The sequence below is a fragment of the Passer montanus genome, unplaced genomic scaffold, assembly GCF_014805655.1.
Source record: "Passer montanus isolate IOZ18808 unplaced genomic scaffold, ASM1480565v1 scaffold46, whole genome shotgun sequence".
Lineage (NCBI taxonomy): Eukaryota > Metazoa > Chordata > Aves > Passeriformes > Passeridae > Passer > Passer montanus.
Window position 1 is genome coordinate 6,084,984 of NW_024369485.1, and position 27,697 is coordinate 6,112,680.

At 40.4% G+C, this 27,697-nt stretch overlaps 2 protein-coding genes across 2 annotated transcripts; one reads left to right on the plus strand and one right to left on the minus strand.

Annotated features, from left to right (window-relative positions):
* The first annotated feature begins 5,210 nt into the window (after positions 1–5,210).
* GCFC2 (GC-rich sequence DNA-binding factor 2) lies at positions 5,211–22,623 on the plus strand. Its single transcript, XM_039721622.1, has 18 exons — positions 5,211–5,602; positions 6,757–6,864; positions 8,301–8,462; positions 8,851–9,069; positions 10,036–10,115; positions 11,040–11,155; positions 12,900–13,086; positions 13,570–13,693; positions 14,938–15,016; positions 16,210–16,322; positions 17,069–17,268; positions 17,676–17,826; positions 18,099–18,220; positions 19,338–19,414; positions 19,599–19,665; positions 20,379–20,525; positions 20,865–20,989; positions 21,305–22,623. Exons 1-18 carry the CDS (start codon positions 5,248–5,250, stop codon positions 21,417–21,419), a joined length of 2,547 nt encoding a protein of 848 aa, XP_039577556.1. The 5' UTR covers positions 5,211–5,247; the 3' UTR covers positions 21,420–22,623.
* A 146-nt stretch (positions 22,624–22,769) lies between these two features.
* On the minus strand, positions 22,770–27,659 carry MRPL19 (mitochondrial ribosomal protein L19). The gene is made up of 6 exons (XM_039721624.1): positions 27,556–27,659; positions 27,234–27,345; positions 25,522–25,640; positions 24,767–24,901; positions 23,835–24,016; positions 22,770–23,120 (listed from the first exon to the last, which is right to left on the minus strand). Exons 1-6 carry the CDS (start codon positions 27,611–27,613, stop codon positions 22,905–22,907), a joined length of 822 nt encoding a protein of 273 aa, XP_039577558.1. The 5' UTR covers positions 27,614–27,659; the 3' UTR covers positions 22,770–22,904.
* Positions 27,660–27,697: the final 38 nt, after the last annotated feature.

Here is a 27,697-nt window from a genome sequence, read left to right on the forward strand (position 1 = left end):
AGATAGAGGCTTGTTCCAGTCACAGGGGCAAGGTTGCAGCACAACAGCTACTCAGAGGAGACCAATTAAGATGAAAAGTGTGGGAGGAGCAGAAAAGAAGTAGGATTTACTGTAAGCAATGTTTTATCCTCTAGGATTGTTATGGTACCATTTATTATCCTAGGCTTCTAGTGGGAGGTGTCCCTGCCCGTGGCAGGGAGATTGGAACTATATGATCTTTAAGGTCAAACTCAATCCATCCTATGGTTCTATCATCTCCTTGTCATATCTGAGCCAAAACCAGCACACAACAGCAAAACCTAACAAGATATAATGAAGATGGAGAAACTATTCCTATTACTAGCAACTCAATTTTCACATTAAGGCTTTACTTTTTGATCATTCTGTACTCTGTCTCAGTTTCCTGTTACAAGCAATTTTCCTATTTTTAGAGTAATAAGGAAAGATCTCCACTGACAGCAAAAAAATCACGAATAAAATTGCTTAGCCTGAGTTGAGTGGCAAAAGGTAACATGACTTTCTTCTCTGCTCTTAGTTTACCCCATAATATTGCTTTTCTTTTTTTCTCTGCTCTGCTGCAGGAAAACACACCAGAAGTGAATTCTTTATTCTCCTGTCCAAGCCCTCTGACCAGGCAGTGTCTAAGCGTGATGACGGACATCTTCCTGTAAATGTGTGTTTAAAATACATAAAGTTAAACCAGGACCAAATGTAGACCAGAGATCAGTTACTGCAAGAATAAGCCAAGCTTCGTGCACAGTTACTGGTCAGAGATCGAGGGACGTAAAATGACAACTATTTCTGAGTGGTTAAAAAGCAGTAATTGCTCAATAGTGACCTGCACACATTCCTCCTGCAGTGACCTGTTTAATTTTGCTTCCTAGTGAGTGGCATTTCCTCATCTGGAGAGTCCAGCTTGTTGTCCCAGCTATAAAGAACTACTTAGGGACAGCCACACCTACCTGATGAGTGACAGCTCTGACCCCTTTATTAGATTTAACTCTCTTATTCATGCTACATTTTCTTTTCCACCTCCTCATTTTTCTCTCCAGCAAACACAGAAGCAATGAGCCCTCACTCAGTGCTGCTGGAGGTTCCATTTTTACAGCAGTGCAAATTGCTTTCCTTCTTTTGAGTAAATGCTAGATACTGTCTTTTAACCCACATCTTTATTTAAAAATGGAGGCATAAAACAGAACAGGATAAACAAAATTACAGGTTAATATTTGCTTTCCACACCTAACAGAACAAGAGTTGTGCATTTCTGATATAGATTCTGAGTAACAATTTACCAAAAAGGTGTAGAAGGCACAAAGCACACATTGCATCAAAAATAGAACTTCTAGAGATGTTGGTTTGGTTTCTGAACCAGAAGCCCACACAGGTTTTAAAATAACAAATGGCTACTGTATTCATTTTTCAGGTTTTTCTATTACTTCATAGCTGTATGAAATAAAATATTCATGTCCCAACTTTGTTGCCTGCCAAGCACAGATATTATGTAGTAGTGAATGGGGAGCCGGACTGTATTTATTCAGTGTGGCAAAGGCTCCTTTGCCTACCGCACTGAAATGGTTTTGAGATTTACAGAACATCTATGTAGCCATAGAGAAAGCAACTTTCCAGACAGGCCAGACCATGTTGTGAAGGGAGGCAGTGCTGACTCATGCAGACTGAATTATTGCAAATAAAACTTTGCCAACTGCTGAGCAGACACAAGGGTTTTACTTGCTGTGCCGAGCTGCAGTGCAGGAGGGCAGAAATGCCCAAGCACACAGGAATTTCACAAGTGCCAAGTGCTGACAATAGCAGAGTAATGGGGTTAAGCAAGGTTATTTGTTGCAATTTTACAATCCTTATGCCACAATTAGTAAATAACACCTCGGTAAGACAGAGTTGCAGGTTCATTTCAGACACATTTGTTTCTCCACACTCAAGTTTTGATGAAGCCAAGAAGCCACTCTGATCCCAACAGGCTGGGATCCCTATTGCATCTGCTACAGATATGAGGTTTTTTTCCCCCCAAATCTTTCACTTTTAGGTGCTAAAAACCTGTTATTTCATACATATTGTTGGGTTCTGAGGACCAGTACTACTTTTGAGTAGTGTGCCTCTTGTGTGCTGAATTTTTTTAGATTCTCTGGAATTACACGTTGCTTTTAAGGGATGAATAACATAAATATTGTGGAAAATTAGAAATAAATCTTCTCAGATTTCAGAATGTTTTGTGAGTTGCTGTGAAAACGAAATTTTTTCGGATTCACGGATTTCTGGAAAGATGTAGGCATGCTATAAAACACTGATAAAGCTAGGCAAAACAGTGTAAAACAGTAAAGTGAGCTTATGATTTACAACATAATTAATAAAAGCAGAGATTCATTGAAAGGGCAAAGAGATCACTGTGGTTTTAATATGGCTTATGGAAGTCTACACAAAAGCTCTGTGTGGATGAGACACAGAAATTTCTCTTGACTCTGGCTTTTGCTTGCCTGGTGTAACGCTGAGTTTGAGGTGCTGCTGCCCCCATCTGCCTGACATCCTGCTGGACTTTGCCATGAAAAACAGAAGCAAAGGCAAATTCTTCCACCAGCTGCAAGTAATAAGGTTGTGCTGTACTTCAAATCAGTGGCAAAGTTGTTGCATTCAGGGGGTTAGATGTAATTTTGTAGTCTTTCCCCAAAACAGAATTGACCTCTTAGGTTTATGACTTTTTTTTCAGTTGAAAGTTGTTTTTGACCAGAGGTGAGTCTGTCAGAGCAAGTCACTTTGTAACTCACATTGACATTAAAGTTTAACAGAGTTCAAGCCAGAGCTGAAATCAATGGAGTGTGAAAAGAGATCATTCTATTGGCCATTAATGCTTCACTTGAATTTTCATGCAAGGTTTGTCTTGCTTTTATCCTGCTTCTTGCTTTGGAAAGGGAAATCTATAACAATTTGCTGATCTACCTCACTGATCAACTCTTTCTGAAAATTCATGTCCCAGAGGAATTTTGGCTGCAGAATCACTAAAACACTTAAGAACAAAGGTTTCTAATATTTGTGACCAATAAATCCTCACCTGTCTGTTAAGTTTAACCTTCATGGCTAAATAGTTTAAGGCAAAATTATCCTTTTGTTCTGTGTCAGCAGTGTCAGGAAAAGGGCTTTTTCTGCCTAACAAGATAAATCCATTGGCACTGGGCATTGGCAGTCTTTCCAAGAAATACTGTGCTGCGTTGCTGAGGCTGAATTTGCTTTTCCTCTTCTGAACTGGGGTCATCATGGGTTGGATGCCACTGCCTAGATCAGTATCTTGGCACTAAGTGGACATATAAACTGGAGTGACAATTGCAAACATGGCAGTTTCAAGCTGCTGGAAAGACAAAGAGTACAAGGGTTGTGTCCCCTCTTTCTGCCACGCTGAGGTCCTGGCCCATTTTGTTTTACAAGGAGCCAGTTCAGTCCTGCCTGAGTGGTGCTCACTAGACTGATAGGATTTAAAATCAGATTAAAAGAAAACACTTAAATACAGAGACACAGCCAGGCAAAGAAGGTCTGTCATTTTATAAAGATGTTAAATTTTCCTGGTAAAACTCCCATCTTTGCTTGGCTTGATGAAGCCTTCATCAGTCCTGGGGTGGTAAATGAGAAACAGGAAACTTATGGGCATTATTCCAGGTAAATCTATATCTGCAAACTTTCCTTTGTCCAGGTTGCAAACAACTCAATACACCTGTGCATCCCCAGACTATTCTGGACTTCACCCTTCAGTCAGAGAAACTACCCAGGGAAAGTCCATATCAATTCCACAGCAATAAGGCAGTTTTGAATCAGAGCCTGCAATAAGTCAATTTAAACACAAATCCATGGACAGGTTTAATTTCAGCACTTCCATAAGTACTTATTTTTCCGCCAGACCCCCATCCTTTTTCAATGCAGAAAATGAATAATGCTGCAAGGTGGATTGTGCTTCCTGAATTGTTAAAGTTTTTATAATCTTCCTTATTCACTAAGTAGCCTTGGGTTTTATTTAATAATCATTTAGAAGCAGTGCTGAATAGAAATATATTTTAGTTGATTTTCTCTTGGGTTTTTATGTTATTCTTACTGTAACTGGTGCTTCACAAATGCAGCTTTTTCTTCACAAGATTCCTGAGGCAAGTTAATATTAGTATCCTCATCTTACAGATGAAGAACAGAAAGGTGGAGCAATTTGAGCAAGAACATTTCAAACATTTGCTATTCTTGGATGCTTCTCTTGGGACACAAAGGCTTACTTGGAGGACTTGCTCTGCCTGGTTTCATTTGGAGTGGGATGTGCTTTCTTTCCACAGAGCAAATCACACACAGCTCAAGTCAGCACAGCAGAAATCAAAGGCGGGTACAAGCTACAGTGCAACTCCTCTCCAAGCAAACCAATTTGTCATCACTTGTCACATTCCCACCTTCCTTCTGTTCCCAGCCATATGTTCCCCTCCCCTTCCACCAGCACTGGCACCTGCCTGGCTCCTTCTGTGAGCTCAGCCTGAGGAAAGGAAAAAAAAAAGTGTGATTACTTTTTAACAACAAGCTACATGGCCGGTTTTGCATTTATAATAATAATAGAATCATAGAATGGCTTGTGTTGGAAGGAACCTTAAAGATCATCTAATTCCAGCACCCCTTCCATGGGCAGGGACACCTTCCACTAGACAGGTTGCTCAGAGCTCCCTCCAACAGGGCCTTAAAAAGTGTGTTTATTTGTTTTTAGTGTACGTTACTACTAATTCTAAAACAACTATTTTATTTATGTGTAGTTAGGCATTAGCAATTACATTTCAAATTACTATTCATTTACTAATACACAGCAATCACAAAAGTTTATAAATATTCATTAATATTTATCGCCATATAACTGAAATACAACTTTTGCATATTGAAAAAAAAATTATCATATATTATTTATAAATGATATTTTATAATGTCAGAACTCCATAAGCTTCCGATGGTACTGCGGAGGAGGGGGAGCACCCCCAGCACGGCAGCCCCTGAACTGAGGGGCCACTTTGTCAAAGAAGGTACATTTTTAGGCATCAGTGAATCACCAAAAAACGCCTTTTACATTTTTTTACACCTTTTTTTACTCCATCCCTCCATCCCTCCGTCCCTCCCAGGCTCCCGCCCCCCGCGGGCGGGGCGCGCCGGGGTCGCCGCGCGTGCGCGCCGGGCTCCACGTTGGGATCGCGGCGGGCCCGGGAGCGATTCCGGGAGCGATTCCCGGCAGCGATGTTCCGCCGTCCCCCGCGCAACTTCCGCGGCCGGCGGCGCGCAGCCTCCAGCGGCAGCAGCGAGGGCGAGCCGGAGCTGCAGCCGGAGCCGGAGCCGGAGCCGGCCGCAGCCCCGTCCCCGGACTCGGGCGCCAGCTCGCCCTCGGAGCGGGAAGCGGAGCCCTCGGAGGCCGGGGGCGATCCCGGCGCGGAGGCGCCGCTGCCCGCGGAGGAGCCGGCCCGCAGCCCCCGCGAACGGGCGCGCAGAGCCGGGGCGGGCACGGGCCCGGGGCAGCGCCGAGCCGCGGGCGCAGCGGGGCCGGGCCGGGCCGGGAAGGAGCTGCTGAGCTTCGGCGGCGAGGAGGAGCGGGAAGGTGAGGAGGGATCGGGTGTGTGTGCCCGCGGAGCACGGCCGGGGGCTGCGGGAGCGGAGGGGCTCTGCCTTGGGCTGCCGCCTCAGCGAGCCCCGCGCTGGGCGCCCTCCTGCCTCTCGCTGCAAACACAGCGGTGTGAGGGGAAGGGCTCCGGGAGGGTCTGCGCGGTCACCCGCACTGAAACATGGCCTGGGCCTGGTTATCTGGAGACCACAGAGAGCTGGTCTCATCAGTCGAGATATCCAAATATCTCGAATGCGGGTGCAAGAGAGTTGTGCCGGACTCCCTTCGGTGATGCCCAGCAATAGGATGAGGAGCAATGGCCATAAACTGAAACATAATAAGTTCCACCTCAGCATGAGGAAGAACTTTTTTACATCAAGGGTGGCAGAGCACTGGAACCGCTGCCGAGGGAGGGCGTGGGGTGTCCCTCTCTGGAGACATTCCAAACCCACCTGGACACATTCCTGTCTCACCTGTTCCAGGTGGTCCTGCCCTGGCAGGGGGGTTGGCCAAGGTGATCTCCAGAGGTCCCTTTCAGTCCCTTTCAAACCTGACAATTCTGTGATTCTGTGAAAAGTACTTTGGCAATTATTTATGTCCAAGTTCCTTTGACTGGAAAGAATCTGAAATCTTCTTAGAACTGGAGAAAACCAGAGAGGGCAAGTACAGTGTGGTTCCATGACTGAACAAGCTTAAATGAATGAAACTTGAATGATTAACTGACCCTTCTGGGCTGTGACTGTTGTGGCTGATGAGCAGACATTGCCACCTTGGTGGGGACAAGCTGCAGAGAGACCCTGCATTTCAGCAGTGCAGTGGTGCTGCGTAGAGGAGGCTGAGCTGCAGTTTTTACCTAAGAGGTGATCAGTGATGAGTGATAAAGCCACTGTAATATTTAGGATTAATTGAGTCAGAACTGAAAGACTGGACATAGCCCTTAGTGCCATGGCCTTGTTGACATGTTGGTGTTTGGTCATAGGTTGGACTTGATCTCAGAAGTCCTTTCCAACCTCATTGATTCTGTGATTCAGAAGTTATGCTGTGTGCACGTAGAGTTTACCTGCACTTTTGTATGCAGTACATGCATATATATGTGTGTGTATTGTTAGCTTTACGAATGTTACTCAGAATCACTTTGTTTTATCTGGTAGGTGAAGAGTTTTTTAAAGTTAAAAAGCCATCCTTCAACGAAGTAACCTTTAGAATTAAAAAGAAGGAAAGCTTACTGCCTGCACAGACAGAAGCTGAAGAAAGCAAAAGTAAGTACTTTTTTTAGTTAAATATTTTATGAAATAAGTGAAGAGTTGTAAAAATACCGCTGTTAGATGTTTTTTGCTTGTTAATTCAACTCAAAATTATACTTACAATGTTAGTTTACGGGTTTATAATTGTAATGTATTTGTGCTGAAATTGTTTTCTGTTTGACCTTGGTGAAAGTTTATCAGAACTTGGAGGCTGTTCTTGAGAAAACCTGATTATGCAGAACCATGTACTACATCAAAGTTAACAAAGTTTTGTTAAGTTGATACCTCAACATAATATCTTTCAAACTATGGGCCAGGTATCCACTGCTTATTGCTGTCAGATTGCAGTTTGATCTAAATGTTGGCATTGAGGGAACATGTGACTAGCATTTTGTCTGATGAAACTTAATGTAAACATTATTAAATTACATGCTCTTACAGCATTTAAATGTTCTAACTGAATTCAGTGAATAGCCTTGAGTATTCTGGTAGTATCCCTAGTTTCATTGAAATACAGTCAGTTGCCCAGAGAGGCTGGGCTCCCCATCCCTGGAAGTGTTCAAGGCCAGGTTGGATGGGGCTGTGAGCAGCTGGTCTAGTGGAAGATCCCTGCCCATGGCAGGGGAATTGGAACTAGATGATCTTTAAGGTGCCTTCCAACCAAAACCATTCTGTGGTAAGTTTCCTATTGGAATATTTGGAGTCTGTGTGTTTTAGAAACAAATGCATCTGAAAGTTCTCTTTATGTATTCCCCTTTTGACACCTCTGTCAATTCACAGATACACCATATTTGCTAATGTTAGATAAAAGTAAATTAGATTGAGATCGGGCAATAATTCCCTTTGAGGTTGTGATTCAGCTCAGATAGTAAATTTTCTTAGTAGCTTCTTACAAAAGCATATCACATTCTTATAAAAGGTGGTACATTCTGGTGTTCAGTAATCTTATGATTTACTGAAAGTGTAGTGGCAGATGAAGAGAAATCAATATTTTTAAAGAATTTGATAATAACTGGAGATATAAATGTTTAGCATTTAACTAAGAGCTCCCTCATTGATAATGCTTTAAAAAAAGTGCTTTCTAAATGCAGTTTTTCAAGTCAAGAATCCAAATATGCTGTGAGCAATCAGAATATTAATTAGTTGTTGTCTGACAGCTGATCTCATTGCTTTTGTGCATGTAAATACACTCTGTGTCTCAGAAGAACTCGTAGTCTTTCTATGGGAAGCATCATCAAAGATGCTTTTATTCAATACAAGAATTGGCTTGGAAGTGACTGTGTTGGAATGTTACAATTTGGCATGTTTTGATGAGACCAAGTGGAGATAGACAGACAAGTGACCAGTCTTTGCTGCAGCAAGGTGTAAATAATTTCTGGTCACCAGTTATGGCACATCATATTCCAGCAGCTGAAATTGAAATAATGGATTTTTTTTCCCTTATAATGAAGAAATCTGTCAGTTGGAGCCTGGAGTTGGCAACACCAAAGATACTTGTAAAGAGGATGAGGACAATGAGGATGAAACTTACTCTTCACTGAATGAGGATTACAACAGCTCAGACTCTGAAAATGAATCCAGCTCTCCACAGAGGAGGAAGGATTTATTGCCAGGTTAGTTCCCTGTTTTTTTTGGTTTTTTTTTTTCAAGAAAACTATTTTAGAACATTTTGTGTTTGAAGTACATGACAAGTTAGGTGAGATGTGTTCCACCCAGCTTAAACCATTTTAAGGTATGTACATCTGTTTATCCTGAATGAGGGCTACCCTTTTGTAAGAACAGTGGTTCCCCCACATTTTTAGTTGCAAACATTTGTTGTCTTTTTGAGGCTGAGAGCCACTTTTTCATCTCCTTATAGTCTACATGGCGACCATTGTAGAAAACCATCTTGTGTTCTGTGTCCAGAGTTGTACAGTGGTGCTGAACAGTTGTGATGATTGGCATTAGATACAGAGTGTTGCTTTTAGTATTTTCCTTAGATTTTCTCTCTCTTTGATGCAGGCAGTATCCCCAGTGCAGCTCACATTGAGGCTGCTCGGAGGAAGCGTCACTTAGCCAGGACAGAGGCTGATTATCTTGCCCTGGATGTTTCAAACAGTCCTCAGGTCCCTCAGAGAAGAGGAAGCAGTGATTTGGAGAGTGAAGATGAGTCTGAAACAAAGAACCTTGATTTTGCTCCTAAAATGAGAACTCTTAGGCAGAGGATGACTGAAGACATGGGTGAGCTTGTGGTATTTCTCCTGGAGGCTTTGTTTTAGCCTCTGGAGCCATGTGGGACTTGTCCAGTAGGGAGTGAGGCTTTGCTCCTCAGGGCTCTTGGAAAAAGGCTGTGCAGTTGGTACTTGAGGTTTATATGGGTCATAAATTTGGTTTAGGTCTCACTTGTGGTGGTGCAGGATACTTTTAGAAATATTTACAAATATTTACAAACATTTATTTTTGGCCTTGTTGACTGCAAAAAAATGGCCTTGTAAGAGGCACATTTACTGTGAATAAAGTTAGTGTAAGTCCTGCCTCCTGCTTCTAGTCTGGTCTTCTAAGTGCTCTTCTTGCACTGACATTATAAATTCAAAAAATGAAAAACAAACAAACCAGCATTCCAGCCCTTCAGAAGTAAACAACTCTATCGCATGCAAAACATAGCTGGCTTTTCCATTGTTTTTATTCCCTTAGAGCTGCTTACAGTGTTGTTTATGAAGCACAGGTTTACTTAAGTATTTGAATAAGGGCTATAAGGAATGCATATCTATGAGCAGAATCTGCCATTCAAATTAATGCTAACGAGGTGTTTTTGTATTTGTAGTTGAGTGTATGTTCTGGAATGCTCAAGGGTTTGTTGGGTGTCATGTCTTGGTCTATACTTATATTCTTGTTTACATGTATTTTGCATGTAAACTTTGTTTTGAGAAATAAAAACAAGGTATTTGTGTGCCTCCTACTGCAGTAGTAGTGGTCTGAGAATCAGCTGGGGAAATCAATGCTAGTGTGAATCCTACAAATCCCAGTAGCCTTTTCCAAGCTTTCCTTTCCTTTCAGTTTTGCAGTAATCCATCTGCAGGTTTTTCATCTGCTTTTTTGTGTGTATCACTTCTCACTATTGCCTGGGAGACCCATTGTTGCTTTAGAAGGAAGGGAAAAAATAAAGGATGTAAATAAACATCTAATAACAGTTGTTTTAACTTCCAGTGTCTCTGGGTGATGCATCAAGTGACGATGAAGCCAAGTGGGAAGAACAGCAAATAAAGAAAGCTGTTAAACTCTCTCAGGTGACACATGCTTTCCTAACCATTGGAAGTTCTTTTTTACTTACAAGCAAGAGAGCTTGTCTGGAGTACTGTTGTATCTCTGTTCTGCCCTGTCATTAGGGAGGATCTTAGGAAGTTATTCCATGATTCTTCAGGGAAAGATGATTAGAAATATGGAAAAATGTAATGAAAATCTGTAATCTCTGTCTGGCTGGTGAGAAGCAGTGTGGTGATGTCAGCCCAAAAGGCACATACCTGTTGTGATAAGAGATGACAAGAAGCAGAGGAGAAAATTCTGAACTCTGATTTTTCTGCTGCTGTGCAAGGGATCTTGAAAGCATGAGTATGCAAATAATACAAATGTTGCAAAGTTGCAAAGCAAAAGTTTTTCTTTTATTCTGCTAAATTTCTGTTAAATGGCAATATGAGAGCTCTTTTCACAGTTCAGCAGAATGCTGTCTTTTCCCTAGTAAGTAAATTGGCAAAAATAAACTATATTTTCATGTGTTGGGGGTTTTGGTTCTGGCTTGGATCACTTACTCTGGATCAGACTTAGGAGTGTCTGAATAACTAGCTCTTTATTGAAGTCAGAATTGACAATTGTGGAAATTTTTCCAATTTTGGGGAGTTGAGGAATGAGAGAAAGTTACATCTTTCTGAGACTGGTGTTCAAATCCAGTATGATTTAGGTCCTCATACTCCACTGCTTATGGAAAAGTTAATTCTGCTCGTCAGGAAACAGCAGCAATTTATAGCCATAGACCTTGTTAGTTATGGATTTAATGCTTGAATTTATTGGGTTTTGTTTAGATTGTTTTGTAATTGAAATAGATATCTTTGTATCAGATGTCTAGTATTTAAATGATATGTCTTGTTGATCTGTAGAGTTGCAAAGGGAGAAATTATGTAAATGGTGTATTAAAAATTGACACTCAATTTTTGTAGGAAATTTGTGATGATGCTTCTGTGTGTAAATATCAGCCAGCCAAACCCAAGTTTGATACCTCTGTTTCTCTACCACCTGTGAATCTGGAAATTGTGAAGAAGAGACTGACTGAAAGGTAACTCCTAAACTTACTAGTTGTCTAAGTTTTTGTCACAGAATTAGACAACAGCTTTGAAGTCTTACTATTTTTTTCCAGAGTGTTGAGCTTTATTTGGGTTGTTACCAAGAGTAATGATGTCTAATGGAGTACTACAGATTTTTTACTTCATGTGGCAATACTTTGTTTCAGGGGAGCTTTTGGACTTTCCAAGAGTGTTTCTATCAACTGGAACTTTAGAAAGTAAATTAATGTATTTGGCAGCACCTTTTTATGGTTACTGGCAGTTCTTGATAGAAGCCTTGGCTTGATGTTACATTTGCCCAGCAAGCAGAATTTCATTGGGGGCAGGTGGAGCTGGCACTCCCAGGCCTCCTTCTTATCCTCCCAATCCTGGTAGTTCTTATACCAGCTGCAAAAACAGCCCACTATTTCCTGAAGCAGCCCAAGTTCCTCAGAGCCTGTTCAGAGCGTGCCTGGATCTTTTTCTCTAGTTGTGTGCCAGGCTGTGACTTCTCTTGAGCAGCTCAGCTGCTGAGTGGGCAGCTGAAGTGGACATGGGAACCTCCTAGAGGGTGTGTGGGAAGGACAGCTGGGGTCAGGCATCCCAAGGTAAGCCATCCCCTGTCATCCCTCCCAGCACTGGGAAGCAGCTGTTCAGATAAGTTTAGACAAGTAACTTAATACAAGTGAGACATAAATTGTGCTGTGAGCCTGCACCAAGCTCTCTCTGTGTAATCTTTGCTTTGTACAGACCATCACTGCTGCATTTGTTTAGAGAAGTGAAACTGAGTTGGACTAAGTATTCTTGTGGAATTGTATGCTTTCTTAGCTTTAATCACCTGAAGGGATGAAGCAGGAATTTATGTACAGAATCAAATAAGAAAACATAAGAATACAACTGCTAAGAGTGGGAAATTTGTCTGGGAAACAGCAGGAAGGGGAGGGGGAACCTGTTTGGTGTAGGTACAAACCTGATTTGTTTGTAGATGTTTGTAATATGTTAAGTGCTGAAATAAATGAATATTTTTTTCATTTTAATTTGTAGCACAGTAGAACACAATAGCTTAGTTCATCTGTTTTCTTTGGGAACTGTTCAGTTCAGGGAGGTGAAATAAATTCTGGTCTGTGCCTTGATTCTGTTACAGACCTGTTCAAACTGAGCAAACAGTTGGGATATGTAAGGAGGGAAGGGGTAAAAAAGAGAGGAAGCAGAGTTGTAATAAATGTAAATGTTTGTGTGCTACCTGTCTACTAGAGACAGCTGTAGAGAGAAGTTTTTGGTGTTTGTCACTCAACAGTAAGAGTTGTCAGTTGGTTTGTATTTAATAGTGAACACATTAAAATGCTTACAGGTGCTTCTGTCCATGCAACTTATATTAACTGGTATGGACATGCAGATGTGAGCTGTAGTTTTTACCAGATTACATTGGGTAGAATCTATTTAATAATGTGATACCATGTAGTTTTGGTTTTTATGTTTTTGGGATGTGTGGTGTATTGAGGAGTCCAGGTAAAATACCTGGGGTGCTTTCAAAACCAGCACCGTATAAATGATGTTTGGGTTGCCAAAGCATGATGTTTGTCCCTACCCTGTAAATGTTGGCATGGGTAAATCTTTCAGTGCTGCTCAGGTCAAATGCAAGTGCTATTATTGGCACAGGGAAAGATTTTGTATGTGATTATAATGGGAGAAATGTTTTGGAGTGCATCAGCTGTTAAGTTGACAATAGTTCTGATTGTCTGGGTTTCTCTCTTTTAGGATAACATCCTTACAGGATGTGCACCGTGCCCACCAGAGAGAGTATGAAAAATATATGGAGGATATTGAGAGCTCAAAGATGTCTGTCCAGGAGCTGGAGAAGTCTTCAGATGCAGCTCTGAATTACAAATTCTACAGGACCATGAAAACATACGTAGAAAACTTGATAAACTGTTTGAATGAAAAAGTATGTATGTTTTCCTCTTTATTTTTTTTTAAGATGATAGAGGTGTATTCTGTCAGTGAAAAATGAGAGAGACCACCCAGTTAAAAATCAGTTCTATCAGAATCAAATTTAATTTAAATTTAATTTTGTGTAACTTTGCAGTTGTGAGTTTCTTCAGGTAACTCTAAAGGGAAGAAATGTTAGTTAGTAAATACATTTTCTTCAGTGGCTAGTGCCTCAAAAGCAAACTGCAATAAAACAAGGGACACCAGTGGTGTCCTGGTGAACCCTTTTGTATGAAGTCTTAGTCCTTAACTTGTAACTGGCATGTGGTTTGTGTTTTCATCCTTAAAAACTCCAGTGACCAGGAACTTACTCATCATTCTATGATACTTCTGTTCAATTTTCACAACTATACAAGAAACCCATGGAAATTGGTTTTTGTTCATTCTTGTGAGATTGAAATCAATTTTAAAAGCCTGACTGGTGTTTGCTGTATTGCAGCTGAAGGACATTAATGAACTGGAATGGGCTGTGCATGCCCTTCTTCAGCAACAAGCTGTGAGAGTATCGAAGCGAAGGCAAGAGGAGCTGAAAAATGAATCTGCTTATATTCAGCAGCTGACAGGTTAGTACAAAGTTCAGATTTTCAAAGAAAGTAACTTCTGTCTTTGAGCAGAAATACAGTTCATTTTTGGGTTAAGATTTTAATTTTCACTTTTGATCTCCTTTCTCCTTCCCATTGTCAGTAGGCATGCTCTACTGTACCTCATTTGAAATTCTAACCTCAGTAATTCTCATGATACTGTTTTTCTCTGGCTTAATTTCTCTGAATATGACATGACCTTGTCAATTTTTAATTGTTCAATTTCCCATCAATATTTAAAAAGAAAAATGGGAGTCAGTTTTCCAGTAGGTCTCAAGTTGGAGAAAGCTTGCTTATTATTGAATTCTGTGAATATCTGAAAAAGCTGAGTGTGTAATTGGCAACATCACTTTTACCTGAGGGTGTCTGTAAGGCTTTGTGTGCCCAGATTGGAGATTTCAAACCAGGAGGTGACACCCATCTGGCAGAGCATGAAGAGAGAAGCTACTCTGTGTAAGGGTTTTATCTAAAAGAAAACTGTTTCAGTCACTGTGGGAAAAATTAGTACAGTTTTCTCAGCTCATATTTTCTTTCCTCACCAAGGTATTGTTTGTATTCTGTGTGAATCTCTAGCTGCTGCTATTTAAAAAACCCAAACAAACCAGACCTCCAAAACCAAACCTTTTAAAACTGTTCAGGCAAAGCTGAGAGCAGTCTGCTTGGAGCTGCTGGGAACAGATGGAGGGCAGATGTACTGGATCCTGGTAAATACTAAATCATATGGGTTCAGTCTTCTCACTTGAGGGGATAAACTGCAGATGAGAGAAAGTAGCAGCCTGGATGGTTTTGTAATATGGGGTGGCAAACTGACAGCAGGTGTAAGGAGAAAAGGGTAATGCCATGTAAGAGTTGCTATTAAAATGATTTTACCTCCAGCTCATTACAAATGAGACTGCACTTGCATGTTTAGCAGCACATAGCATTGTTTTTTATGTTCTTAGTTGTATTTAATATAGTGGAAAGGCTGTTTTTTCTTACATGATAGTAGTACACCCTTTCTCTTTGGCATGTTTTGCACACCAGCCAGTTATTAGTGCTACAAGGAATTCACTCTGACTTACTCTGGATAGAGTTTTGATTAGGTTTGTTCTTTTGTGAGCTATTTTCCAAATTAAAAAAAAAAAACCTAACAAAACAATAGAAGGAGATTCTTTGTTTCCTGTTTGAAAATAAAACAGGAGCTTTAAAAACATACCACTTTATTTTTGGCTGTTTCTGTCTTATAGGTGGGAATGACAAACCAGTGAAAAGTAAATTGGAAGGTGATGAGAAGACACAGGTTCTGGAAATGTGTGAGCATCGAAGGTAACTCTTTTATAGAGGTGCACTTGACTCTGATAAATGTGCTGTGCACTGACTTCCTGTCATTCCTGCAGTCATGAATGTAAACCTGTAGGATTACTAAATGAGATTACACTAAAAATATTTCAGTATTTGCTTTCCAAAACTGGAAGTACATGGAAGCCATCTATGCATTAATGTCATTCTCTTCATTTTGATTTGAACGTGGATGCTAATGGAGCTGGATATTTTAAACTAAAAAGTCTTAAGTGAGGCAAAACTATGAGTGGAGCCTTTTTCTTCCTATTTTAATTAATAATATTATTAACTTTTACAGAAATACATTTTTGTATTATGTATAAATAGCCAAATTGGGCAGAATTGTTTTTGCTGGAGAGGTGGTGGTGTGTGAAGCAAATTAACCTCTAGCCCCAGGTCTGCTATCAGTGTAGGTGAGACAGATGCTACATTTTGGATGTTACAGTGTTCAGAGATTGGTACCAATTTTTTTTTTCATATTATTGGGAGCTTTGAAAGTTTTACAGTTGCAGTGGTACCTCAAGTCATAACTACACTTTGAAGCAGCAAATTTTACTGGATGAAAAGTGGTATAACAACTTTCTCTCAAAATAGTTAACTTTTAATGCTAATTGATATGAATAACTGTTTAAAAGTATTTATGCAATATCACTTCCATACCATTTATCATTTTCCTGTGGTAGAAATTCAAGCCATTGATTTTGCAGGCTGTTTCTCTTGATGCCACAGCAATAGTTTTTAGAGCCCCACTGGCACATGGGTGCTATCACCTTTTCCCTGTAGGTTGTTGAACAAGATCCAGGACTGGCAGGACAGTCTGAGAGCTCAGTAAATGCACACTGAACTGTCAGACAGGATCCAGTTCAACACCAGATGCTCAGGTGGGATGAGTTGCTAGCCTCATCAATGGTGATGAGGTGAAGGGAGGGTTATTGCATGGCTCATGGGGGAGGTCAGGTGTTGCTCTAAGCCCTTGGATGCGAGTTCCCAAATCCCCTCCTTTTTCCACAGTTCAGGAGTTCTTTTGGTTGTGTAGTCACTGTTGCTCCCCCATTGCCTCTCCTTAGGCTGTTGTTCTCACACCTTAAGTACATTTTCTGAAGTTGGATTATTTTCCTTAATCTCTCTCCTGCACACACAGGAGAGGATAACTCATCAGAGTTCATTCCAAAATGCAGGGCTTGCAGGCGGCAGGCGAGGGAGCAGTCAGGAGAAGGAGATCACCACGAGGGCCTGTCGAGTGATGAGGAGCTGACTCCCACAGAGGTGGAAGAGTTCCAGAAGAGCAAAGGTTGGTGACAGTCCTAATGTGATGTCCTAGAACAAGATCTCTTGTTGATATTTCTTCAATGATTTTTTAAAGGAAAAGTAGAGGAACACTTCATTTGAGTTCCATGTTTTTATTTGCACACTGTAGAAAAAAATGCACCCAGGCAGTTCTGACTAATGACTTTGAGGAATGAATAATAGTTGTAGATTTCTTGTGGTGTCAGTTATGTGGTGGCAGCACTATACATGGCTTTTTAAACTAGAGGTTAGCTCTGTCAGATTATGCCAAAGCTGATCTGGCAGTACTCAGTGCAGTGCTGCAACATGTTTTGTACAGTCGATCTATTTCCTGAAGCTGGAGTGTGAATTAAAGGTTGCTTACAGAGTTTTAATTATCTTGAGTGAATGGATGAAGAGGAGGAGGGAAAGGTATAATAGCCTTTCTTAACACAGCAGCAAAAGGGTTTCCATGCCTGAAATGTTATCATTCTGGAATGAAGTTTGAAATACAGTGGTTATATAAATCTATAAAAAAAGTCCCGAACAAACTTGCCTTTCCTTGGCATTCTGACACTATTTTTCTCTAAAACTGGGTTTTTGTAGGAGCTGTTTTTAAACCATTTAAATGTCACGTGTGTCAAAGATAAATAACAAATGCAGTTCTCATAAGAATATCTCTCATGTCCTATAGATGCATAAACCCTTCAGCTTATGCCTCAATAAGTTCTGTGATTGTTTCTTTTTATTCCCAATGAATATTATCCATAGATAACGTTTTAGAGGATAGTAGGAAAATCTTTGAAGATGTACATGCAGATTTTTGTGACATCAGAAAAATCCTGTTGAAATTCCAGGAATGGAAAGAGAAGTTTCCTGACTCTTACTGTGATGCTTACATAAGTTTCTGCCTGCCTAAGCTATTAAACCCGTTGATCAGAGTTCAGTTAATAAGTTGGAATCCTCTTGAGGTGGGTGCATCAGCTGACATTTTTGTTAAAAATTGTGTTTTTGTGTGTGTATGATATAGTAATATAAATTTTTTTTTCTATACATAGCACAGTGCATTAGAAATTAAAAAAGCCACTGTGTTGTCTCAAAAACTGAAGCATGTTGTGGAATATTTTTAATTTCCCCCTCTCCTTTTATCTCCAGCCCCTTTTGCCACACCTCCTGTAAAAACAGTTCTCCTGGGTTCTTTGAAGACACTTGAAGAATCCCACCCATTAAATTGGGGCTTTAAATCTAGTTTTGCTGTTTTGGCCCATTCAGTGATGAGGGTGGAGCTGAAATTAAGTGGGAATTTGGGTGTTAGTGGATAGAGCTTTTCTCTTAATGCTGACCAGCTGAACAACTAACAGGAGTCATCTTTCATCAGAATTTTACAGAGTTGGAAGAGATGCCCTGGTTCAGAGCTATAGAAGAATTCAGTGATGCAGAAAATGTATCTGAATCAAAAAGAGATGATGATCATGATAAAGAAGTTTTGCCTCGAGTGATTGAAAAAACTGTTCTTCCCAAAATTACAGGTATGATAAGAATGTATTGAAAACGTTCACTGCAACTATGCAATCAAACCTTAAATAAAAATGATAATATCAAATAATGTTGGTGATATCACAGTGCTCCAAGATGTAATGATTGTATAGTTCCACAAAGCAGAGCTGAGGTGGCCTCTTCAAAATTATGGTGAGAGGCTGAGCTTTTTATGTTTACTTCTGTTACATTGTAATGGCTTGAAAGTAGGGCAGATAAGTAACTTGCACATTATGAATGAAATAAATTCCTATTTTCTTTTCAGCATTTGTGAAGAGTGTGTGGGATCCTTTATCTACTTCACAGACAAAGAACCTTGTACAGCTTTGCAATAACATCTTTGGAAAACAAATCCTTTCCAAAAATGAGTCCAGCCGAGCAAGAGAGGTAAAAGCTGTGGTACCAAGAAAGGGGAACTTCACCCACTGTGTGTACTTTGTTCTCAGTGCCCATAGGAGCACACACAATTCTCCTGAACCTCTTTCAGGAGGTTCTGATTACTTCTCTGATTCTCTCCTTATTTAAGATGGTGAGGCAGAAATTAGCTACTCTTAGATACAGGCAGAATTTTTATACTATCCAAAATCTTTTTGTAGTTCTAATCTTCTTTCACTGCAATAATAATGATTTGCATTTAATTATCTTTCCAAATTTGAGCTTTATATGCTAGTAATGCTTCAGTGGTGTATCCCTTAAGCTTTTATTTATAAAGTAGGCCTAGAATTTTAAAACTTGAGAATCCCCAAAGGTTGGTTAATTGGTGAGGAGGAAAACTACTATGTAATCCTAACAATCCTTTAATAATTACTAATGTATACACAGTCAATCTAGGAAGCCCTTCTTAGCCTGATTCTGGGTTTATTCTGATGTAAATCAGGAAGTTTATCTAGTGAAAATGGGATGGATTAAGTGGTGAAATGGGATGGATGTTTGAGCCCTGAGTATGAAAATAAATATTTTAAAGAAAATGTTTATGCCCTCCAAAGTTTGTTGTTTTGAAACCATTTCTTAAAGTCAAGTGATACAACTGATCTTAGCAAGAACTTATAATAAATAAATAGGCTTAAAAAAAAGGTAGGTGGCAATCTATGGCACCTGAAAACATGTTGCTCAAAAATACATACTATCCTAGCTATGGTGATTGTTTTTTACATAGAATTGAACATCTTTTAGTGGAGATCCCATGTGTATAACTTGCTTTGGTTTTAATCTGTTCAGTTTTCTTGCTGCCTTGCAGATTAGTGTGCAAAAGAAGGCCTCACCTAAGGATATAGCTTAGGAATATAGCAAAACTCTTCAGGCTAAGCCTCTAGATAATTACAGCTGTGATTTGTCTGCTCTTTGTATTTTTTATTCAGAGTCTCAATGTGTGTTATATAAAATGGCATCTGCACTTATGTCTAAGATATCAGATCTCTGGATGAACTAAATAACCTTTGAGGTTGTTACAAATAGAATATGAAGTCTTTCTTCTGAGGACACATCAATAATTCTTTTTTAATAGGATTTGATGAACACGGTTGTCCTAAGAATGAAGAAATCTGTGGAGGAAGATGTCTTTATTCCTCTGTATCCTAAAAGGTGAGCTAACCCTCTGACTCTCTTCAGTTTGTATTTTTTTTAGTTCCTCTACCTTTCTCCCCTACAGATGTAGATGAAATACTGTAGACACCCATGTCTGAGAGATCAGATGTTTGTTAATTTTCTTTTAAATCCAACAAAACAAAATCTTTATTTTAACTTTTTTTTTTCTTCCCATGACCAGCACTGTGGAAGACAAGTCATCACTACGTTCAAAATTTCAAGAAAGACGGTTTTGGTCAGCTGTTAAGGTAGAGAAAATGGATTTGTTCTGTTTGTCTCTCTGAAATTCATTTCACTGGAAACATTAACATCCTAGACGACATTTCAGTTTTCCTGCTATTCCTGTTGGCTATCCTCCTTGACTCAGAGCAGGTTAATTTTCAGGTAACTTAACCTCAAGGTATTTTACCTTCACAAACACAGCCTTACACCACACTCAAAAATGACAGTTGTAAGGATTTACAGAGGCAACAGAAAAAACTCAGTGCCTAATAATAATAATCATATGAACTACAAAAAGTCTGTGATGCCACAAACTGTAGCATCATCATGTCATGAGGGACTGTGTGTAGTCTTGTCCTGAGCAGTTGATGTAACCTTTTCACTTCTGTCTTTGCTTCTCTGACAGTTTGCTTAATTGTCTTCTGTACTTAGGAAATTGTTAAACCCCCTGGAAGGGAAAAATGTTCTTTCCACCCTTGGGAGGTCATGTATACACATATACAGGTGTATCTATGCATAAGTATAGATGCACTTATAAAATTAATTAGGTTATTTACTCTGTTATGCAGTTATTGTGGCTAACTGACCAGAAGTTTGAAGAATGTAAATCCTGGAGTTTGAGGACTTGCAGTGGTTGCACATATTACCTTCCTAGGTTTTTCTTTTATGAAACTTGTAACAGTTTTAGCACACTTACAGCCAGTAGCTCTACAGTTTCATTGTTTCTTCATTACTGCAGCTGCTCTCCAATGTTGTTCTTTGGGATGGGATTGTCCAGGAAGACAAGGTCCGTGATTTGGGACTGAGCAAGCTGCTGAATCGTTATCTTCTCCTGAACATCCTAAACACACCACTAGGGCCGGACAACATTGAAAAGTGTAATAAGGTAAAAGATAACGTTCACTGGAAGAGGGTGTATGCTCAAAGCCTTTTGTTTTTCATGAAAAGGGGTCAAAACTGATGATGGAATATTTAAAAAAATGTAAACATTTAAAACTTGATATTAATTTTTTTCTTTTAACAGCCTTGCTGCATAAGAGCATTTTAGAGCAAATACTGCTCTGTAGGTTCTTAAGCATAACTACTTGGAGAGATAATGAATGTTGGTTTGCAGGAAAAAGTACAGTAATAATGACTGAACCTGCCAGAAGGTTCCTGTCAGAAGTGATGTGACTTGGTTACATTGAAGTGTTTGTTAAACTTTTTCCAAATATTGTGTAAACAGGTGGTTGCATGCCTCCCAGAAAGATGGTTCCAAGATCTCAAAGGTGGATCAACTCTCCCTGAATTACTGAACTTCAGCCAGCACTTGCTGCAGTGTGCCCGTGCACTGCACAAGGACAACCACAGGTAATGGATGAGGCTGTCCTTGAGATTCAAGTGCTTCCCCAAATACTTTGTGTTAACATTTTAAAAAATTCCTTAAATACCATAAATGTGATACTTTAAAGTATGCTCATGTTATGTATATGTATATATATCACAACGAAAAGATGGAGTGTAATGTGAAGGAGCAGTCCTTGTTTACTGTGAGAGTTTGAGGTGGTTGATGTTTGGTGCTGTTAATGCAGCACTATCAGAGGTCAGGAAACAAAAATTATAGTTTAGACATGTCAATAAAAGTGCTGCTATATTTTTATATATTTTTTTTTAATTCTTAAACAGTGATGAAACAAAAGAAGTTCTTCTCCTGCTGGTGAAAATTGGAGCTTTGCACATTGTAGAAGACTTCATTGAAGAGCACAAACTTGAACACCTTAAAGCAATGATTGGGAAATAGAAACCTTTGAAGGAATGCTTACATTACTGAACAAGCCTGGTATTCACAGTAAACCAGTTTTAATATGCAGTTTAATTAGTGAATCCTGCCTACTCAGAGGAAGTGGTAATCACTATCTTGGTGTTAAATACATGAGGTGTTTTTTCAAAATGTCCTTTATTGCCATCTACTCCTAGAATAGGGAATATTTAGAAGTTGCAGTTGTCAAAGCAATGGTTCAGGCATTCTAAAATGTGTGGCAGTGCTTTACTGCTGTATCCTTGGAAGGAATCCTGCAAACAGAAAGTGCCTGTGAACTTCATCACTGCTAGCCAGTAGACAACTTGACAGGTTATTTTCAGTATTAATTGCCAAATACCATTCTGACTGAGCAGTCACTGAGCTCTTCTGACTTGTGGTCCACAGTGATTTTTGGCAGGGTTATTGTTAAGCCATTCCTAGTGAAAAGGATTCATGATGCCCCTGATACAGAAATAAGGGGGGGTCAGTGTACAGGTCAGGAATCAGGATTTTCATCACAGACATTGTGGTGATGAGAAGAACAGAACAACTTCAGTTACTTTCTAGTAACTGAATTCTAGAAATCTCCCTTTGCTTCCCAGTAAGTTCTACAAAACTTTATTTCTCTTCTTCATATTCTTATTAGGATCTTATTTCTAATGTTTTGTAATTTTGTATATTTGCAATAAATATTGTTACAGAATAACAGGGATGTTTCATTGTAAAAACTGTAATGCATCACAGAATCTATATGTTTGTGACTATTTCTCCAAAATCTTCTGGGAATAGAATTTAACTCTTGTAGACTTAATCCTTATGCCTTCTTTTTATATTTTTTGTAAATTAAAAATATATTTTTGTAAAATACTTTAATTGTAAATAGGTTTGATCAGTATTACAGACAAAAGATTAAAAATAATTGGGGTTTTTTTAAAAAATAAAATATTTCACTGTGGTAATGACTCTTACAGCTCAATTCTTTAATGTGTGACAAAATGTAGTTAATATGTATGAAAAAAGCCCCTTCAGCTCCACTAACCTACAGTAACTTCAGGATTTATGTTGCAAATAACACTTTCTAATAATCAGTTTCTGCTGTTTTTCCTCTCAGAATGCCAACAAAAATGCAACTGCTGGTCAGCAATCACCACAAGCTCATGATCTCATTGCTTTTCTCTTGTTCTGCTTTGCCTCATCCCAGCTTGTCTCTAGCACCAGCCTTGTGCTATGACAAAAATGTAATTGATGTTCTGTCACAATTTAGCTCTGTAGATGTTTGTTTCTGGAAGAAAGATTCCTTGTAATGACTTGTAGGCAGTGAGAGGACAGTGGACACTTGAGCCACAGAAATCTGTTCATGCTCAAATCTGGAAAGGTTCACTTTATTGTTGCTTTGCCCTTGTATATACAAAACTTGACAATTGCTCATCCATACAGTAAACTAAAAATATTAATTTTCTCAGGAATAGGCTGCAAAAAACATTATTATTTTTCAAGTTCTTCACTCAGTTCTTTCCGAATCTTTGCCTCTATTTTTGAAGTATCATATTCTCTCAGCATGTCAAATTCCAGCCATGGCTGGCTCCACTTCTGTGCTGCTTGCATTTTGTGTTCTGGTAGCTCAAACTTGATTCCTTTTATATTGTATTTGGGTCTTTCCCACCGTTTTGACCATGGTTTAGGTTTCATTCGCACCTGCACCTAGAGTGAAAGATTAAAAAATTAAAAAAACACCCAAACAATAAAAGGGTATTAAGGAATTCGATTTTTGATTGTGATCTTAGCAAAAGGTGACAATGGCTGCTGTAACAAGAGGAAAGTAAGAGAAAGCTGACCAATCTGTCAGTGTGTTGTTTAGTAACTACTATGACTGTTATCGTAGTATCTTGCAAAACATTTTAACACTGTGTTGTTTTATCACAGAGTCCTTAAATGAAACATAAATTGAAGCTAACTCATCCTTTGTAGATTTGCCCCTTATTAAGGAAAAAATGAAGCATGAGAGGAAAAGGGAGGAATGATACTGAATTTCTACACAACACTCTGGCAGGGTGTGATAGTTTCTACATCTTTCCTGAGATGCAGATTTTAGGTGACTCCTCCATCTTTCTTACCTTGTTTCCTGACTCTAACCACTCCTGAATCAGTAACTATGTTAACAACAACATTCCTGTAAGAAAAGCTTTCCCTTCTGCACAATTATACAGAGGAATGTGAAGGCTGTTCCTCTTTGCATGTCTTCAGAATGAACTCCAGAGTATAGAAATGGCACAAAGACTTGCCTCATTTTACCTACTTTTGTCACGCTGGTAACTGATACAGCAAAGAGCTGCTCCAGCCTGCCAGGACAACAGTCATAAATGGAAGCTGTAAAAAGGGAAGCTGTGCTTTCCCCCTGAAACACATGGCTCCTACCTTGTTCACAGGAATTTCCTCGTGGTCCATACGAGGCACAGGTTTCATATTGACATCGAAAGTGCTGTACTCAGGGAGGGCATCCCGCAGGTACATCAGGTTCTCATCCAGCCTCTTCTCCAGCTTCAGCACCTCGATCGCCTGGATTCGAGGGCTGTACAGCTCATAACAGATTTCAACACCTTAGAGACAGAAAGCCTGGTTTAATTAACCAAATTCAGGAGAAATACCAACACCCAAGCAGTATTGCTTCATTTATACATTCCTGTATCATTGCAAAATGCTTTTGAGTCCTCAGAGCACTACAGTGCACTTGTGATTGTACTCGTGCACTGTGTCTGCACATTTCTTTGTAAATCAAATCTTTGAAGCCATTCTGTATAAGAGACTTCAATGGCTCGAATTTAAGGAAGATGAGCTTGGATTTTAAACTTTTATTTCCTTTTGGTTACAATGGTTGTTAATTATGCATCTCAGTGTAGGTGCAGTGTGTGTGAAGACACACCCCTTTCATATTTGCCCTCAGAACTGCACTATTTGCACTGCCCTGATTTTGTCATGACCCAGAATACGAACCTGAGATAAAACTCTTCTGACCTGCTGCTTATTAAAACAGTTCACACCTACATCCCCAGTTCATGAAAACACAGTGTTCAAAGTGGGCAGGTGTTTACATGGCAATAGACAGCCCAGGCTCAGACACAAGCACTACCATCACAATGTCTAAAAATTACTGTGCAGTTCCATGCCTTTCAAGTACAGAGCATATCAGGATTTCTGGGTACACAGTTTTAAACTTGCACAGTACTCTAACAGGCAGACTCGTACTTTCACTTCAATCTGCTGTTTTCCTCCCCACAGACTAAATTTCTACAGCACAACACATATTTTGCTGAACATTTGCAGCATGCTTAGCACAGCTGAAGCCCCACCTTGGTCTTCTATGACATTCCGAAGCACAAAGGTAGCGCCGAGTCCTCTCCCTCCCCTCTGGATGCAGATCCCAACAAACCGGCTGGATTTGTCGCTGGCGAGGGGATTCGCAGTCGTCACGGCGAGAATGCTGCCTGCCACAAAAATGGATTCAAATCCCAAATCAATTCAAGCCTGTCCCAGTTAACATGTGCCAAAATGAGGGAAGAAACAGGCAAAGTGCATCTATTCAGGTGCATTTTGAAAACACTTTTGCTTCCCATGAAAACTGCCAGAAACAGAAAAAACTGCTACCATGACGTGAATTAATATAGGTCCAAGTGATACTGCAGGTCAACTGCATACTTTTGCTTCCCATCAAAACTGCCAGAAACAGAAAAAACTGCATATAGGTCCAAGTGATACTGCAGGTCAACTGCAAACTTCACTTTTATTTTTCTGCTCTTCCCTATCCAAATTGAATACAATTAATCTAATGTGTTTTTTTTTCTTTAGCTCTACTGGTAAACCACTGCTCCAGTGCCAGGAATGAAAAATACCCGCATAAGGAACACATTAGGATTACTCTTTTAATGAATCAGGATGTAAATGTGAGATTAAAATACAAAGTATTATGTATAGAATCACAACCTAGTTGATCAAACACACCTGAGACTTTATGTTTCATGCTATTCTACATATGATCACACTTTCTAACACCCCACACAATGTGAAATACTGCTAGAATTAGGGAAGTTTTAGTGCTGACACTGACCAACATAGAATTCTGGGATGTTGAACACTTTTCTTCTCTGTATCATATCCTTCCTTTCTATGTAGTATTTAAGAGGATCTTTTCTCCCTCTGGGAGGTATAAATTCAGGGCTCAGGAACCTGCAAGAAAAGCCAAACTTTTAGAAGTATGAAACAAAAGCATTTGCATAAAAAATATGAGACAATTCCAAGTATTTGGCCTAAGAATTACCAGCTGTTGCCTTTTCAGAGGAATGAACTGCAGTCTGTGAAGTCACCAATTTTATTTAATTACTGGTTCTTGTTATCTAAAAGGAATTTTTGTGGGGTTTTGATATTGGTTTTGGGCTTTTATGTGGCTTTTTTTTTTTTCTTGTTGTTCTTTTAAACAGATTTTTTTCCCTCACCAGTAATACATGCTGGTCTCAGAGGAGCTGACTGAAAGAGGCCAGTTCAATTAGTACTGTCACAGCTTAGAAACAGGTTATTTAAAGGTTTAATTGTAATCCCTATGACAGAACACTTACTATTTGTTAACCTTAACAACAGATATGCAATAATCTATTACATTTTTCACAAATTGATTCTACAGGACACACCACATAAATGTCCTTTTGTGTTATGGAAGCTCAAATAGACTGGGTAAAACAATGTTTTTTGCTACAAAAAAATTAAACCATGCCAAAGAATTTCCCCATGGCCTGGACCTCAGTTACTGACTGCTGAGCTGAGTGCACCCTTCCTCACATGGACTGGCTTGGGCTGAGAACCATTTCCAACAGATATCTGGATGTGCTCACTCAGGTTTGGGGCAAGACCACCTGCCCTCAGAGCAGATGGATGAAGGTGGACTCAATTCAGTTGTACAGATGCATCTTAAAAGTCCTGGATCTGGCCAGGAGTGAAGTGCCCAACAGAGAGGAGAGCAAATGCAAATCTGCATCTCTACATCTACAAACCTTGTGGGGCTGTGGGGGCAGCAGAATTCTGGCTGGTGCTGCTGCCCACAGGCAGCCAACAACACCAAACCTACTCATGATCTCCAAAGCAAGGTTTTTGGAGGAGGCAGATGAACCATACAGTGCCACCACTCTTCTTCCAGACACAGCACTGCAGTTTGAACCACTGGATCATTTAAAGCAGTGCAAATTGGGTTTCAAACCCAGGGAGGCTGTTGGCCCAGTCCTGGAGTGTTCATGAATGGGCTGGGTGGGACTTGGAGCAAGCTGCTCTAGTGGGAGGTGGAATGAGATGATCTTTAGGTCACTTCCAACCCAAACCGTTCTGTGATTCCATGAAATGGGTTGAGGTGACACCAAAAACACCCAGAATGAGACATCTCATGAACAGGGACAACAGGTCCATGTCACAAGCAGCGATGCACAACCAGCCTTGAGGGCCAAGGCAGACACAGGACCTGTGTCCCTGTCACAAAGAGATGCCTTTAACAAACATAATCTCCCACGTTATCCCTAAATTTGCAATAGTATTTACTGCTTTACTCTTTTTTTCCATGTTCCATTGCTTTCAGAAAGTCCAGAAACAGTATTTTAAGATGTTTTGAATATATTCCAACGCAAATGATCTTTGCCAGACTTTTACAAACTGTGTTGGGGTTTTTTTTGCTGTGTAGCAATGCCCTGACCGTTCAAGTGCGTGCTCACACGGGGAGCAGCCGAGCACGGGCAGGCGAGGATCAATGCCCAGCTCAGGCGGGCAGTGGGACACCCTCACCTGCTCTCCTCCTTCCGCGTCTTCCTGTCGATAATGACGGGCTTCGGAGGCGGCTGGAATTTCGGTGGCTTCCCATCGCTGCTCACTCGGTAGCCCGACAAAGAGAAACACCCTGTAAAACACAAAACAACGTTAAAACCACCCGTGATTTCAAGTCCAACCTCTCCCCGCCAAAGCAGGGCACGGCACCACAACCCGCCCGCCAGGCCAGGAGCCTGCTCCCCTCCGCTCTGTGGGCCAGGGAGGGCAGGAGGAGGGCGCGGAGCAGGGGGAAGCCCGGGGGAGGCTCGGGGGTGAGGGTGAGGGCCAGGGCGGTGCTCACGGCCGGGCAGGGCGATGGCGGCGCCCCGCGGCACCAGCCTCACACAGGCGGCCGCCATGGCGGCTGCGGCGCGGCCGCTACGGCGAGCGCGGGGGGACAAAGCGCGGCGGGACGGAGCGCGGAGGCGGTGCCGCCTCACGGG

Coding starts and splice junctions, on each gene's coding strand:
- MRPL19 (XM_039721624.1), bottom strand. CDS start 27,613: ATGGCGGCCGCCTGTGTGAGGCTGGTGCCGCGGGGCGCCGCCATCGCC. Junction 27,346..27,555: donor CGCCATCGCCCTGCCCGGCC/GTGAGCACCGCC, acceptor TGTGTTTTACAG/GGTGTTTCTCTTTGTCGGGC. Junction 24,902..25,521: donor CATCCCAGAATTCTATGTTG/GTCAGTGTCAGC, acceptor TTTTTGTGGCAG/GCAGCATTCTCGCCGTGACG.
- GCFC2 (XM_039721622.1), top strand. CDS start 5,248: ATGTTCCGCCGTCCCCCGCGCAACTTCCGCGGCCGGCGGCGCGCAGCC. Junction 6,865..8,300: donor AGAAGCTGAAGAAAGCAAAA/GTAAGTACTTTT, acceptor CTTATAATGAAG/AAATCTGTCAGTTGGAGCCT. Junction 13,087..13,569: donor TAAACTGTTTGAATGAAAAA/GTATGTATGTTT, acceptor GCTGTATTGCAG/CTGAAGGACATTAATGAACT.